Source organism: Madurella fahalii (assembly GCF_045866475.1).
Source record: "Madurella fahalii IFM 68171 DNA, scaffold_5, whole genome shotgun sequence".
Classification (NCBI taxonomy): domain Eukaryota; kingdom Fungi; phylum Ascomycota; class Sordariomycetes; order Sordariales; genus Madurella; species Madurella fahalii.
In genome coordinates, this window is record NW_027263975.1 from 1,193,256 (window position 1) to 1,207,990 (window position 14,735).

At 55.9% G+C, this 14,735-nt stretch overlaps 2 protein-coding genes across 2 annotated transcripts; both read left to right on the forward strand.

Moving 5' to 3' along the window:
* Positions 1-453: 453 nt before the first annotated feature.
* On the forward strand, positions 454-3,611 carry PRP4 (U4/U6 small nuclear ribonucleoprotein prp4; the record flags this gene model as incomplete). The annotated part of the gene is made up of 5 exons (XM_071064341.1): positions 454-1,124; positions 1,182-1,432; positions 1,491-2,395; positions 2,460-2,825; positions 3,393-3,611. 5 exons carry the CDS (start codon positions 454-456, stop codon positions 3,609-3,611), a joined length of 2,412 nt encoding a protein of 803 aa, XP_070920442.1.
* A 7,884-nt stretch (positions 3,612-11,495) lies between these two features.
* Positions 11,496-13,181, forward strand: SKS1 (Serine/threonine protein kinase; the record flags this gene model as incomplete). Its single annotated transcript, XM_071064342.1, has 2 exons — positions 11,496-12,177; positions 12,355-13,181. 2 exons carry the CDS (start codon positions 11,496-11,498, stop codon positions 13,179-13,181), a joined length of 1,509 nt encoding a protein of 502 aa, XP_070920443.1.
* Between the last annotated feature and the right edge of the window lie 1,554 nt (positions 13,182-14,735).

Here is a 14,735-nt window from a genome sequence, read left to right on the forward strand (position 1 = left end):
ACTTCAAGGATCAGCAAAGGGTCCAGCACCAGACCGTCCTGACAGCTCACAGGCCGTGGGCGGTGAGACGGGTAAACTTCGGAGTTAGTGCCTTGAGCCGCGTCGGTTCGGGTTGCCACCCAAACTTCGGTTTGCTTCGCTGCCCGGACATGGATGCCAACTTCTGGTGGGTTTCATCGAAAGTCAACTAACTCGTTGAGAACCGCGACTTCGCGACTTTGCAACTACCGCGACATCGACAAATAGATACGCCGGAGGTCCCTTGTTTCCCCGTTGCACTCTACGATCGGCAAGTTCGACTGGTCGAGTTTAGCCTCTTTACTTGCACATCGAGCGCAGCTGACACTGCTATCGGCATTTGAAGGCACATTAATGGAAGCGCAGTCCTTTGGGTTCCGGTAGAGAAGAGACAAGCACAAGAGGGCGAGAAACGGACACTGGGCGGTCGGTACAATGGCGTCTCCAGCTCTCAGCTCGGATGAAGGGGAAATCGTAGAGGCAACTCCCCTGCCTCGCTCTGAGCAAAACGGTGATGTTGACCGGACCGGCAGACATCGAGGTAGATTTCCGTCGCGCACCCCCGAGGATGACTTGGCATCGAGAGGCTTGGCCGACGGGCCCCGCCGACGAAGCCGGTCGCCGCGCGGCTGGAAACGGCCCCGCGATGACCACCGCGACAGGCGCGACGCTCGCCAGTTCCGCGTCCACTATGAGCCAGGCTCCCGAGATGACCGTCGCCATGGCCGAGATCTAGACCGCCCCTCCTCCCGCGGATCAGATCGCTACGACGACCGTCCGAACTACACTCGTGCAGACGACCGCAACCGTGGTGGCTACGATCGTGGCTACGACCGCGACCGCAGATACAATGGCTATCCCGACAAGCGTCCCCGTACCCGCAGCCGGTCGCCCCGTGGCAGATCAGGCAGGGGAAGACGAGACCGGGGCCGGATCCCCGACGAAGACAAGTACAGTGCCCAAGCTGAAAGACGTTCACGGGAGGGCTCAATTTCCAAACGGGCTACTCCGGTGGAAGCCCCCAGTACTTCCAAACAAGATGCTAAATCTGATCAAGGTGTTACGGTTGAACGAGGCATTAGTGATCTCGCTCTTTCACAGACCAGGTATTCGGGCCCCCACCCGTGTTTGATGGTTTGCTCGTGCTAACTCATTACCCCCAGCGCACCTACGCAGGGCCCTGAGCCCGGTATGGATTGGGATCCGGACGCGGCAATGGACGAGGAGGCCGCTGTCCAAGCCGAGATTGAACGCCGTCGACGCGCGAGAGAAGCTGCTTTGAAGCGAGGTATTGGCGCCGTAACCCCCTCGATTCAAGCCTTGCAGGCCGGTGATAAGCCTGCATCCACTCCAGCATCGACTCGCTATAGCACACCGGCCCCCCAGAGAACCGAGGGCAACACCCCTCTGTCCAGTAAGAAACTCTTACTTATTTCCCAGCCCCTGGAACATTTCTCACTCATTTGTTATAGATGGCCCGTCGACGCCGGCCTTATCCCCTAGCAGAGCTCAGGATGGGATGTCTCCTGCAGCCTTCAACTTTGCTGACGATCAGGCTCTTATCAACGCCCACGGCGAGGCCAAGGCTCGCGATGAGGACGGACCGTCAGCTGCCGACTATGATCCGACAATTGATATGAAGGAGGACGAACGCCGAGACGAGCTGCGCCATGGTAACGTAGGTCTGCACGGGGAACCCCGCCGCGTACCTCAGAATGAACCAGCTGCCGTTATTGTTCGCGAGAAGGATGATGAAGGTGCCAACAAAGAGGCCGAGGACGAGGATGGCTTCGACATGTTTGCAGAAGACTTTGACGAGCAGATGTATGCTCCACCTGCGGCGGCCAAGGCTGACATATCTCAAGAGGGACAGCCTGGCGCGGGCGGAGGCGGTGGTGGAGGCGGCATCCTGGATGGTGATGATGAGGAGGGCTACTACAAGATCAGGCCCGGCGATGTCTTGGACGGACGCTATCAGATCTCGACGGTGCTGGGCCGGGGTATGTTCTCGAACGTGGCTCGCGCCGTCGATATCACATCCAAGAAGGTCATCGCCATCAAGATCATGCGGAACAACGATGCGTTACGGAAAGGTGGCTTCACTGAGATTGCCATCCTCCAGAAGCTCAACGAAACGGACCCCGACAATAAAAAACACATCATCAGATTCGAGCGGTCATTCGAGCACAAGGGCCACCTGTGCATGGCGTTTGAGAATCTGAGCATGAATCTCCGCGAGGTCCTTAAGAAATTCGGGAACAACGTTGGCATCAACCTGAACGCGACACGGGCGTACGCGTACCAGATCTTCCTGGCTCTCGGCCACATGCGCAAATGCAGCATCATCCACGCCGATCTAAAGCCGGACAATATTCTGGTAGGATTTAACCCCCTATGTTGCGGGTGGGAGAGGGTAGACTGACCGCTAACTACGTCCCTAGGTGAACGAGGCGCGAAACGTGCTGAAAATCTGCGACTTGGGCACAGCGATTGACCGTTCGGATGCCGCGACGGCCACGACAGAGGTCATGCCGTACCTAGTCAGCAGGTTCTACCGCGCCCCTGAGATCATGTTGGGGATACCGTTTGACTATGCTGTCGACATGTGGTCCATTGGCTGCACGCTTTACGAGCTCTACACGGGCAAGATCCTCTTCACGGGTGAAACCAATAACCAGATGCTGAAGAACATCATGGAGATTCGGGGCAAACTCAGCGCCAAGTTGTACCGGCGAGGCGAGCGTGCCCACATGCATTTCGACGACCTTGGCAGGTTCATCAGCGTCGAGCGAGACAGGCTCGGAAAGGTACGTTCAGCGCGTTTGTTTTCCTCGCTCAGAGTGGGCATCTACACCCTCCTCAACACCAACCTACCAGGCAGGGGAAAATGAGCGGCCGTTCTATTATTACTACAGGACAAGCGTCTTTTCGGGGCCGGGTGTGTGTCGGCGGTAAAGGTCCAGCGCTGCTTGCTGCGCCGCGGCCAGTAGTTCCGCCGACCGCTCGGACCCAAGAGATCCCGTCCAGCAACCCATTCCTTGGACCGGGCCGGGCAGGGCGGTCGAGAGGCTGGCCTGCATCGAGGGCTTTGCATCTCTGTACACCCAGCAGGCCAGAACTTTGGGCGGTACGGCGCATAAGCGTGCACTGCACCGGGTAGTTCAAGATCCGCGGAAGCGGAAGAAGCAAATGGGGACGGCTCGGTTTCTGCCCCCAATGCCAACGGGAATTGGCGCTGGAACCATGCAGGCGCTTCCTCCCGCTCCTTTGCTGCGGCTTCAGTCCAGCCAATCCAACTTTCTGCACATGTATTTCCATAATTGGTGTGACTAGTGTACTAACTTTCTTTTTTTTTTTTTCTTGTTTTTGAACAGACAAACATCAAAACCATGGCTGTGGTCCCGCCGACGCGGGATCTGCGCACCCGCCTGCTCGCGGCGTCGAGCGGCATGAGCGATGCCGAGACGCGGGAGCTGAACCATTTTGTGGACCTCCTCGAACGCTGCTTGACACTCAACCCCGATAAGCGCCTCACGCCGGGCGAGGCGTTGAGGCATCCTTTTTTTACGCATCGGGTGCACTCGGGTCGCTAGCTGCTACTCCATGGAGGCTGGCTGGCGAGGTTGTATGTGCTGGGCTTAATCAGTTGCAAAATTGGTAAAGGGGGGAGGGTTGTCACGAAGGAGGGGAGATAGATAGTGAAGCATGCGATTTTGTGGCGAGGTATGTCTCGCATGCCGAGCCGGGGATTTATGGGATGGATGGATGGGAATTCCCCGCTGGGGTTTGTTGTATTGCCTTAGAGTTGGGGTTGCTTAGACAAGACAATAATTACGCGGGAAAGACCGTTGAGCAAAATAACAGGGCTCGTTTGATGATACATTGGATAACTGCCCTTTAACGTTCTCTGGCTTTACTCGGGGTTTGGATCAGGTAAGTGTTCCGTCTCTAGAGACGGGTGAGTCAGTGCAAGTGAGTTTCGGTTGTGAATTTACGGTAGTAGTACGAGACCAACCACAACTACCTGCCGGGTTACAAGTACGTGGTTACGCCTGTCTCGTTGGGTAGTATCACCATTGTGTTTCCGTCTGATGATGCCCGTCCGCAACAAAGTAAACAAAGGTAACGTTTATTACTGCGCAAGTCGTGTGTGGCAAAGAGTTTGTTTTACTATCACCATAGCTCTCGTGCTCGACTGTGTTTGCCATCATCGTCCTTCCAATGTTGTACGTTGCGTTGTGTCCTCGACAAGGCTGAACAAGGTGCTATGTAGTAATTCATGCGCGTGTAGGTTTCAAGTAGGATCTTTTCATCATGGTCTTGGTGTGTCACATAGCATACTCGACCAGTACACAACTGATGATGCATGTGGCCGTTCTTGGGAACGCAACGAGATGAGCCACGGTTACCTTTTCATGGGGCTTTCGACGGCGCTGAGTTTTATTGCCATGGTTTCGGGCAATTGCTCGGTATCAAGGGCGTGGGAAAGGGGAGGTGCCATCCTTCCTACTTACCTGACTTACTCGTAGCACTTGTTTGAGGCGTGACCGTGAATCGCCGCAGGGGGAAGACGGATAATTAATTTACATCGCAGCAAACCGGGTGGCATATGAGCGTAGTGTTTATGCACGCCTGTGGCTCGACGACGACTGCTGCGCGTTGGAACGGCGCTGGGTTGGTCAGCAGATTGGGGGGGGGGGGGTTGGAAGGAATCCAGCCATCCTCGCCGCACTGCGCCGCCTCCACATGTTCCTACCACACACTGATCGTTACTCTATCTCGGTATGTTCTCTGATAAGTGAATTCGGATGAGTGGCTGACGGTCTGGCCTGGCTTGGCCGGGCAGTTCGTGTGACCCCGGGCCGCAGACCAAGGTCGCCGCCAACCCAACCAAGGGTCAACATTGATATTGTTCTTTTTTCCGCTCATTGTACAAAGCAAATACACAAAACAATTGGGTAGCACGGCATGCTGGACTAAGTTGTCGTTTTTGATCAGGGGTCTCATCTTGAGTCCTACTGTGACGGCCCGTCTGGGAGGCAGAAGCGGGAGGTGGCATTGCGTCTGGCGCTTTCGAAGGATTGAACGGAACGGGGTTCATTTTTTTTTCTTTTTTTAAAGGTACAACCCGGACGGCCGATGTTCACCCGTGTCGGTGCTTGGGCAGGGCCGTCTCGGTGCCTGTTATGCGGCTGCCCGCCGTAGCCCGCCGTGGCTCTACCGGTACAACTGTGTTGCTGAAGAGAAGCCCGGCGTCTTCCATCTAGCCCAGCCACCTCCTTGTACCGTTACCTCCAGCTTGAGTCTTGGGTTTAGTCATGTCACCCCTCAACAGGACACAAAACAACCTAGAAGGGCCCATTCTACCCGATTCCGATAGTCCCCCTTCTCTCTCAGCGCGCTGCCATGCGGCTGTCCGGATGTCGTGTAGCATATTGCATGGAGAGGATCTGCAGTGATAGGAGGCACTGTCAGCGGCCCTTGGCAAGACCCTGTTCCGGTATCTGATCCAACCCTCCTCGTATGTGGCACAGCGGCCGTATACGCCCTCTCCATGCCGCAAGCAGCGCGCCGCCCGCGCCTGCGGTTGGTCGGTTCGGAGGCGGGATGCGCGACACTGACTCGCTTCAGGATCCAGGATACACGAGGTGCCTGTGGTTGGTTTTGGTGGTTCCTTCTCGATGTTTATCTTGGGCTTGACGGTCGGCGGCGCTTGCTCTCTGCTTAGACAAGTGTCTGCTGAGGGGAGCTAGGTTTGTTTCCCTTGCCGCCGGGAAGCAACCGGAGGCTCTGGAGCATCGAACATGCCGTCGTGACCATGGAGTCATCCCCTGACTCACTTGAGCGGGTGAATAAGCTACCCCTGGGAGAGTAGTGGAACAGTGGACATGCCGGGAGGCTGCGCACATGCGGTTCTCCAAAGCAGAGACAGGAAGTATGAGCCACGCGGCAAGCAGTTATGCACTGCTCTGCCTTTGTATCCATGAGACATGCTGGCTTCAATAGTCTGCATACACATGATGAGTCCGAGACCTGAGACACTTGCTCGGGGCTAGCACAAATACTCAAACAGGTAGTTTAGCGTTCTGCTGCAGTTATGATCCGATCCGGTGAGACTAGAGCGGCTTAGGATGAGAGGATCGGGGAGGCAATGAATGATGATTATGAGGCCCAGAAGTGGAAAAGGGGATGGGCGTCGCGACAATTGCTTATCTCGGTGTCTCGCTATTGCAAGTAGTAATCGCCGATCCCTTCTCGATAGCGGCAAGAGCCCCGATGACGCATGTTATACTACTTCAGGAGCCACCGTTGAGGAAATTGGGGCTGTGGGCAAACCAAATTGCCTCAAGATTCAGATCGCCTACGTACCTTATACACGCCCCCCCGTCAGAGGGAGACGAGGGGCTCGCAGGCGGACCGGCATTTGTTGGGCAGCAGTGTGCGCTAGCGAAAAGTATGGAGCCGGAAGCTTACGTCGCCGCTGTCTAGACCACTCGTTCCTCTCCATCGCCAAGCAGGCACACCCCGTCATCTTGTGCCGGCCGATCGGCCTGCGCCGGGGTTCGGAGGCCGCTCCACCTCCGGCACTTCCACGGAGGCGCATGTCCGTACTGCGCAGGCAGAGTGGGCTGTGAGTGGCCGCGAGGGGAGCGTCATGAGAAGCGCCAGAGACTTTTGTCCAACATAGCCCATGCCCAACAAGGCACATGTCCGATCGATTTCTGGTGTCTGCAACATCTGATTGATCAATGGGAGTTGGGGATCGGCTGTCTCGCGGGAAGCGAGTGAAACCACATGGCAAGAGAATGATGTAAACAACCAAGGGGCTCGCCACGACGGGCCTTGGATACGGATTGCACGTGCTCATGGCATGATTAATAGCCTCATTGGCAACTCCTAATCATGCTCGCTTTGGATCGTTCCTGTTTCGCAAACGGAAATGGCCCGGACACGACAAAAGGCCCACCAGCGCTGAAAACGGCCGTCATTGTGATCGACCAGGATGCAATTGATGGATTGATGTGTTGTTTTGAGTCGACCGGCGCATCATGCTACAGAAGCGAGGCATGGATCCCGCGACAAGCTCTCGCTTCCGGGTGTTTGAGGAGCGTCTGCGGGAAGCGGTTCCAACGGCGGGGTATCATCGGATCGGCGCATTATCGAAACTTTCGTCTCATGAGAGACCCAGGGACGTCTCTTTTTTCCTTTCTTTTTCTTTCTCTTTGGCCGGCGGCAAGGTCGGCTACTTTGGCAAACGCCAAGTTGTAACACCCGGCTCGGCATAATTACCGTCACGCTCTCCAAAAGAAACACTTGCATTGTCCGTATCGGATACCAGCAAGCAGCAAAGCGTGAAAAGAGACGCAAGATAGCACGGATCAATCCCATGCCGAGTGCCAGATGGTAGTTTGTACTGGGTACTGTATGTAGTTGGCCTGTCTTTGTGACTTACCGTGGTACTAGTCAACCGGCCCGACGATCAGAGAAGAGGATCCCCTGGTTGATGATGTCGCCACCAAATGACGGACGTGATATTGGATGTGACTGGATCCCGCCATGTTACCCGTGTATCCTGCCAAGCTGATCACGCACAGCAGTACGGCGTGGTAAGCGGGGCGCTCGGTTCACCAGAGACTTCTCGAAGCAACATAGCAGATCTCCCAGAGGACCGCCACCCATGGATTCAAGGAAGATCGCGGCGGCCTGTGTGCTCGACAGAAGTCGCCAATCATGACGCGCGAGAAAGCCTTTCCTCAAAGGGGTTGAAAGAGCCGAGACAGTGACGGGTTGGTGACTCGACGTTAGCCGCTGACAGTGCAGTGGCGGCCCGATATCCAGGCCCATTTTCGATCGGGGTTTCAAGGTTGTCCTGTCATCCCCCAGAAAACCACGTTAATTACCTAACCGCGGGCCATAAAAAGAGGCCCGGGAGTACAGAATTGGAGGGGGCTGAGGTTCGCCGTTGACAGGTCGTCCAGAGGGTCAACCTCATCCATGGGGTCATGCCGCCACCCACACGGCGGTCGTTCTGGGTTAGTTTACCGACTCTCTGGCGTTCCATTCCCTTGGGAACCCGAAGCGGAGAGGTTTCTGATGGCCATTCCGCTCACGGCCAAGACGTGGAACGTGCGCGCGAGTAAGTTCCCCTAAATGTGGCCTGAGCTTACGCATGCCTGGTAAACTGCGATTTCCGTTTTCTCAACCGTGCGAGCGAAGTCCCGTCTCTCGTATCCGCACGCGGGAGGTCCCAGTGCCAGCGCGATTAACAAAAAAAGAAAAAAAAAAAAGAAAGAAAAGCAAATTTGATGAGCAGATTCCCACCCTCCAATCCGCAGCGACCTGCAGCCTCACTCCACCCGTACTTCGGTCAGACACGGCCCCGTCGAATCGATGCCATTGTGAGGCGGGCGGACGTGCATGCAACGTGGGGCGGAAACACGCTCAACCGCCATTCATAGCATTCCCGCCTAATAAACTGGCATCCATGGCTCCAATCCTCGTGCCAAGCCGAGACCGCCCCGGAATCTCGTTACCTGTTCTCGCACTCGCAGACGCAGCCTGAAACTTGTATCCTGTGTCTACAGGCCTGCAATACCAGGCACACATTTCCATCCTGGCGCCTGTGACCCTGCAGCGCCGCGCTCGCGAGCGGGAAGAGTAAACCTGGATCAGCCGTCGGTCGGAGGATTCTCGAGTGTCAAGCTGTCCGCTGGTGACGGTCCGTGTCTGTGCGACCGCAGCCAATCGAATGCTTTGGCCGCTCTCTGGCTCGGGCCCAGCAGATCGCCAAACGACGCCCCGGCTCCTGAGCTAACGTTAGCGAATCCACTGTGGGTGCCCTTGCCGAGCCACTAATCACAGCTCGTTTTCCATGGCTTTTCGATGGCCGCCTTCTTGGCCTCGTCTTTTCGGTCGGGGCCCCCAAGAAAAGCGACAACACGCCCAGATTGCGACTTTCCCGGAGTCATGCCCGGTGTTGGGGCAGGTCATTTGAGCTACCGAACTTCATCTTTTCGCGGCATCTGACCGGCGACATTTTTGTCCGGGCCCCCCCCCCCCCCCCCCGACGGTGCACACCCAACGTTGACCAGAACCGTACTCAATAGCGGACTGGTTGGGAGCGCTGACTGATGCATACAGTTTATCCATATTGCTGGCGTGGCGTCTCGCCTCAATAGTGTACAGTACATACGCGGCATATCCACACCACATAAGCCGTAGTGGAGGTCACGGCTCTTGTGTGGTGCGGTGGCAGAGACGCTCAACAAAGTCTCGCGACTTCCACAAGGTCGCTGCAGTGCACCCCGACCGACTGTTACGCCTTCCGTTTTGTCATGATCAGGGTTTAACCATTTGTGCCTAGCGTATGCAATAAGCCGCTTGTACCGCCGGCTGCTGATCTGCGGATACTGGACGGCCCATGGAGGCTTCTGAATCACCTTCTCAGACCCGAAATGCCACAGCCAATCAATGCAGTCTCTTGACATTGCTGCCGTTCAAACACACAACAACGGCAGCAGCAGCAGCAACAACAACAACAACAACAACAACAACAACAATAATAATAACAACACAACAACGAACATGCCCCATCAACCCAAGGTTTTTGTTGACAAGCCCCTGAGAGAGGTATGCTCGGACTCCAGAACCCGGATCCGGCCCTAGCTTGCTCGCTCGGTGCTTTGGCTCTTCACATTGTTCTTGGCTACGCGGCACATCCAGATCCTCGGCGGCGCCACTCAGAGGGGGCCCTCGTCAGGATGAAAGGGAAGTCGGATGTTCGCATTCCCAATCGCTTGACTCATTTGCTGGACTGGCAAGGGAATGCGGCGGCAGCCGCCAGGCATGGATTGCTCACTCTCGCTCCTGTTTGGAGACAAGTTTCGTCTTTCGCCGCTGAAGTGAACAAGAAGGCAGAAGCCGTTGCAGGTCACGGGGCCACGCCGGGATTTGCCCAGACACTTGCAGCAGACGTCAGCCCACCCCCTGCTGGAAGGGATGGCCTCGGTTCATTGCTTTGTGTGATCTCGGCTCACGCCCCTCTGATGGCCAAGCAGCCGTCTGCACGCCTCTCTCCCGCCCCTCCAAACACGTCCTGCGTGCCCTGAGTGGCTCGATATGGGCAGATGGAGAAGGGCGTGTCTCTCGACGGGCGAATGGCATTGCCGCAGGCCGAAGGGGGGTGAGGGGTCCATCAGTGACACAGAGCGTTGTGAGTGGGCGGGGACTGTGTCAGCCCAGCCCTTATCCTCGTAATTGCCCGTTGTCACTCTCTTTCGCAGCGCATTAGCGCAAAGCCCCGAGAGGGCCATCAGGCCCGCTTCCTTTGGCCACTTGGGCCACCCAGGGGCCCGCACACCAACTCGCCTCGACCCACACCAATGCTCCTTCCGAGCTAGCGCCGCGTACCCAAATATTAAGAATAGGCTGGTGCATTGTGGTCCCGTGGGTCCAAGACAGCGGGACTTGGGAGGGATGTGCTGGCCTGTGCCAGTGTAGTGTAGCTCCGTACCGTACAGTACGTACCGCCCGCCCCCCCCCCCCTTCCCAGAAGCCCGCTCCAACCTGAAGTCCCGCCCCAGGCAAGGTCCACTAGTGCGGCAACCCTTGCCGCCTCTGGGCAATCAACGGGCGCATCGAGGACCAGGAGGAGCCAGGCCAGTCTGACATGGGATCGCCGGGGCCAATCAAGCCACGGCAGACGGCGAAACCACGCAATTCGAAAGGGGAGGGGAGAGGCAGGGAACCTGGACACCCCGGGCGTCTGCTGCTCCTCTGGAGAACGGGGCGGCGGAGCGGTCCAGTCGGGCCAGTCAGTCGCTGTTTCGACAAATATCAACGAACTTGCCTCACCACTGCCCGTTACCACCACTTACACCACACCACCGCCGACCGCCTTTTTTTCTCGACGCTCATTAATAAAATCTACCTTTTCTTCCCAACCCTCCTAGTCTCTTTCGACCTCTCTCCTGCTCCTACTCCGCTGCCACTGCCGTGGGAGTTTCCGTCCCCTTTCCGAGTCGACCCATCCTGCCCTCTTGCTCACAATACACACGCTCGGCCATATGTGGAGTCTTCGCCCCGTCTCCCATTGACACCCAACCATCGCCGCCATCCCGCTCCGCAACGGCTTATCCAAAGGCTTGACTCGTCCGCTCGAGCTCGGTCACCATAATCCTTTGTTGCCAACCCGGACACGGAGTACCCAACCCTCCCCCCCAGGAGCTAGCTTCCGATCCAAGCCCGTCGGAATAAAGGATCCCTATACCTTTCCTTTTCCTTGCATCTCGCGCCCATTTTGGTTCAAGAGGAGATTGCCAGTCCGTGGAACTTTAATTCCAAGGATACCCGTTTCCTCTACTTAGTGCCGTTTTCCTTTTTTCTCACTGTCCTGCTCTCCGCATCCTGGAGGTTTCCGCAACCCCAAAGCCAAGGAAAAAAAGGAGAGATTCAAGGAAAAAGCGATAAGCCAGATCATGCAGCATGTTTCAGCGTTCGGGTACCCCACTCCGCCAGCGTCGCCAGCATTCGGCCAGCCGTGCACCATCCCAAGCCATCTCGCCGTCCAGCAGTCGTGCGTGCCGCGCTTCGCCCCGGTCGCCCCGGAGGAGAGGTTAGGGCGCTTCATCACGACGACGCTGCAGCTGACGGGCATCGTGGGGACCGGCGCATACGGCGTCGTCTACTCGGCCGTCGACACCAAGACCCATATCCGGTATGCCGTCAAGTGCCTCAGCAAGTTCAACCCGGATGGGACCCCCTTGGACCGCCGCCAAGTCGCCTTCCAGACCAGGGAGATCAGGTTGCACTACCTTGCCTCGACCCACCCCAATGTGGTTTCGATCCTAAAGATTATCGACTACCCCGACTCCATCTACGTGGTGTTGGAGTACTGCCCCGAAGGTGACTTGTTTTACAACATCACCGAATGCGGGCGGTATGTGGGTAATGATGAACTGGCCAAGAAGGTCTTCCTCCAGATCCTGGATGCCGTGGAACACTGCCACAGCTTGGGAATTTACCACCGGGACTTGAAGCCGGAGAACATACTCGTTTCGGACCAGGGAGAGACTGTCAAGTTGGCAGACTTTGGCCTTGCAACTTCCAGGGACAGGTCCGATGACTACGGTTGCGGTTCGACCTTTTACATGTCTCCAGGTAGGTTTGATATCCGAACCTAAATCCCTATCCCTTTCCTCCTCCGGCCCGGGACGCATATTCCAACTTTTTTTTTCTTTTTCTTACTCTCCCCTTTTATCCCATTTCTCAGAAAGAACGAAACAAATCCCCTTGGACTTTTCAACTGACTTCTCACTCTTTTTTTCTCTGGTTTAGAATGCCTGGACCATTCATCAAGGAGACCATTTTACTACTGCGCGCCAAATGATGTTTGGAGCCTAGGAGTCATCCTGGTGAACCTCACTTGTGGACGTAACCCATGGAAGCAGGCGTCCTTTGAGGATTCCACTTACCGGGCGTACACGAGAAGCCAGGATTTCCTAAAGACCATCCTCCCAGTGTCGGACGAACTGAACGACATTCTGGGAAGGATATTTACTCGGAACCCGGACCACAGGATCACGCTCGCCGAGCTGCGCGCTCGCATTCTTGCCTGCCCTAGGTTTACCGAACATCCGACAGCCCAGCTGTCGACACCGCCTGTCTCGCCAGGCCACACAGCTTACGTTTGCGAAGAGGAATCGACCATGGACGAATACGACTACGATGCGCCGCTTTCCCCTGCGTCTTCTGACGGCGAGTCTTGCTCTTCGGATGAGGGATCCCTCACTTCGAATTGCTCTAGCGTCGAAGACTTAGAGGAGGACGACGACTTCCTCGAGGACCTCCCTGAGGCCAAGACCCCGCCGCCACAGGCGTCGGCCGGAGAGCCCGCGATTTACGAAGCCGAGGAACCCAGAGTTGCGCCGTACCGGGCACAGGAGTACCTCCACCACCCCTACCCGGTGGCCGGTTCGGAACCAGTTCAGGCAATGCCGATTCCTGTGCAGCCAGCATGTGCGCCCAAGTTTCAACTCCACCAATATGTCTGGGACATGTTAAGGTATGCGCAGCCGTCGCCGCCGACGCCGTCTCAGCTTCACCACCCGATTCCATTCCACCACCAGGTTCCTCTTTTTGCCCACGTGCAGGGCTGCTACTAGCTCCATCTCTTCCGAGAGTACGTTGCTACCATGTCTACCTGCCTCTTGGAAGGAATCCAGATATTCCATCGTCAGGATTTCAGACGGCCGGGGAACCGTGATGAGTAACACCATCAGGTTTGCCTCTTGGCTTCATCCGACGACAAGAAACGTTTCATATCAAGGCCAAATCTTCCCGAGGAAGGACGCCAACCGGAAAGTATGGATCATAATGCAACCCACAGGGACTTTCCTCATTATTTTTTGAACCCCATCCTTTAGAGAGGCCCCCGAAAGGAACAAGCCGCTGCCAGGGATGGCACAATTCTTTTGTCTATATTTTTTTTTTGAACACTGTATAATTTGTTACCCCGCGGAGTTTTCGAGGCATAGGAAGCATGGTTTTATTCCGGCGCAAGGGGGGGGGAAGATACACAATAAGAGTCGATCAGATTCTCGGGGAAATTTGGGGGCGTTTTTACGATTTTTATTTCTTTTTTCCTTTTTTCGTCTAAGCGGCCGTTCATAACCCAGTTCTTAATACCCCCGTGTCCGGCCCCTTTTTTATTTCTTCACCTACAAAGACTCCCAACACCGTCATAGAGGATGGATGAGGGCGGAAGGTAAAGGCATGGCATTTCCCTTTTTTTTTTTTTTTTTTTTTTTTTTTGGGTTCCGGCATGATACCACTTGTCTGCCTTGGTTTTGGCCTTTTTCCTCAGATCCTTCATTTTGGGGACGGGTATTGATGGACATGAACTTTTTTTACTCGGCTCTACGATGGAAGGCGGAAAATGCGGGATGGATGAGAATCACTTAGACACTACCCTGGGTCAATAGCCCATTTGCGTTGCTGACGCATTGAAGCGCCGCCGCAAAGCACAGAATTACGTTTTATATTTCCCTGGTTTAGGAGGCCGGCGGGGGAACCTATCTCGTCTATCATTGTCAAGGTCACAATGGGACAAGGTGGTCACCGTCGCCAAATAGCCAGGGATGATGGGGAGGGGCAAGGAAAGTGGGAGGAACAAGGCTCGAGGCCCGGGATCTTCAAGCCCGCGTCGTAATTAGAGCCTTTGATGAAAACAATTGAAAAACGTTTTGATCACCTAGTGTTGAGCACCTCGCTTGCGGGATTGAAACGGCCATTGGGGCCAAACCATGGCGGCTCGATCATCTGGGGCTGTTAGTGTAGTCCGAGCCAAACTCACTACGTAACTAAACTGTGATGGTCAAAGGAGGGATTCCGGGATCAGCTCCACGTGACTCGCTCACCATGCCCGCTGATCACCTCTCAGCTCATCATCCCGTCCGTCCTCAGTCGGTCAGCCCATGTTTCCCCCCGTCCGAGTGGCTTAGTGGCAAAACGGCTGCGCCCAAGGCGCATCGTCAACTCGTTGCCACTGTTTTGTGGTCGGCCATTCCATATTCCACATTCCCGCATTCCACACCCGACGCCACTCCCCTCTTTGTCACACATTCCGTTACGATGGGGCGAGCGCGGGAATAATGCCTCAGAATATCTCACCCCCGCCCCGGTCTCTTTCGTCCTGTCGCGCGGTCGCACTGCTTGCT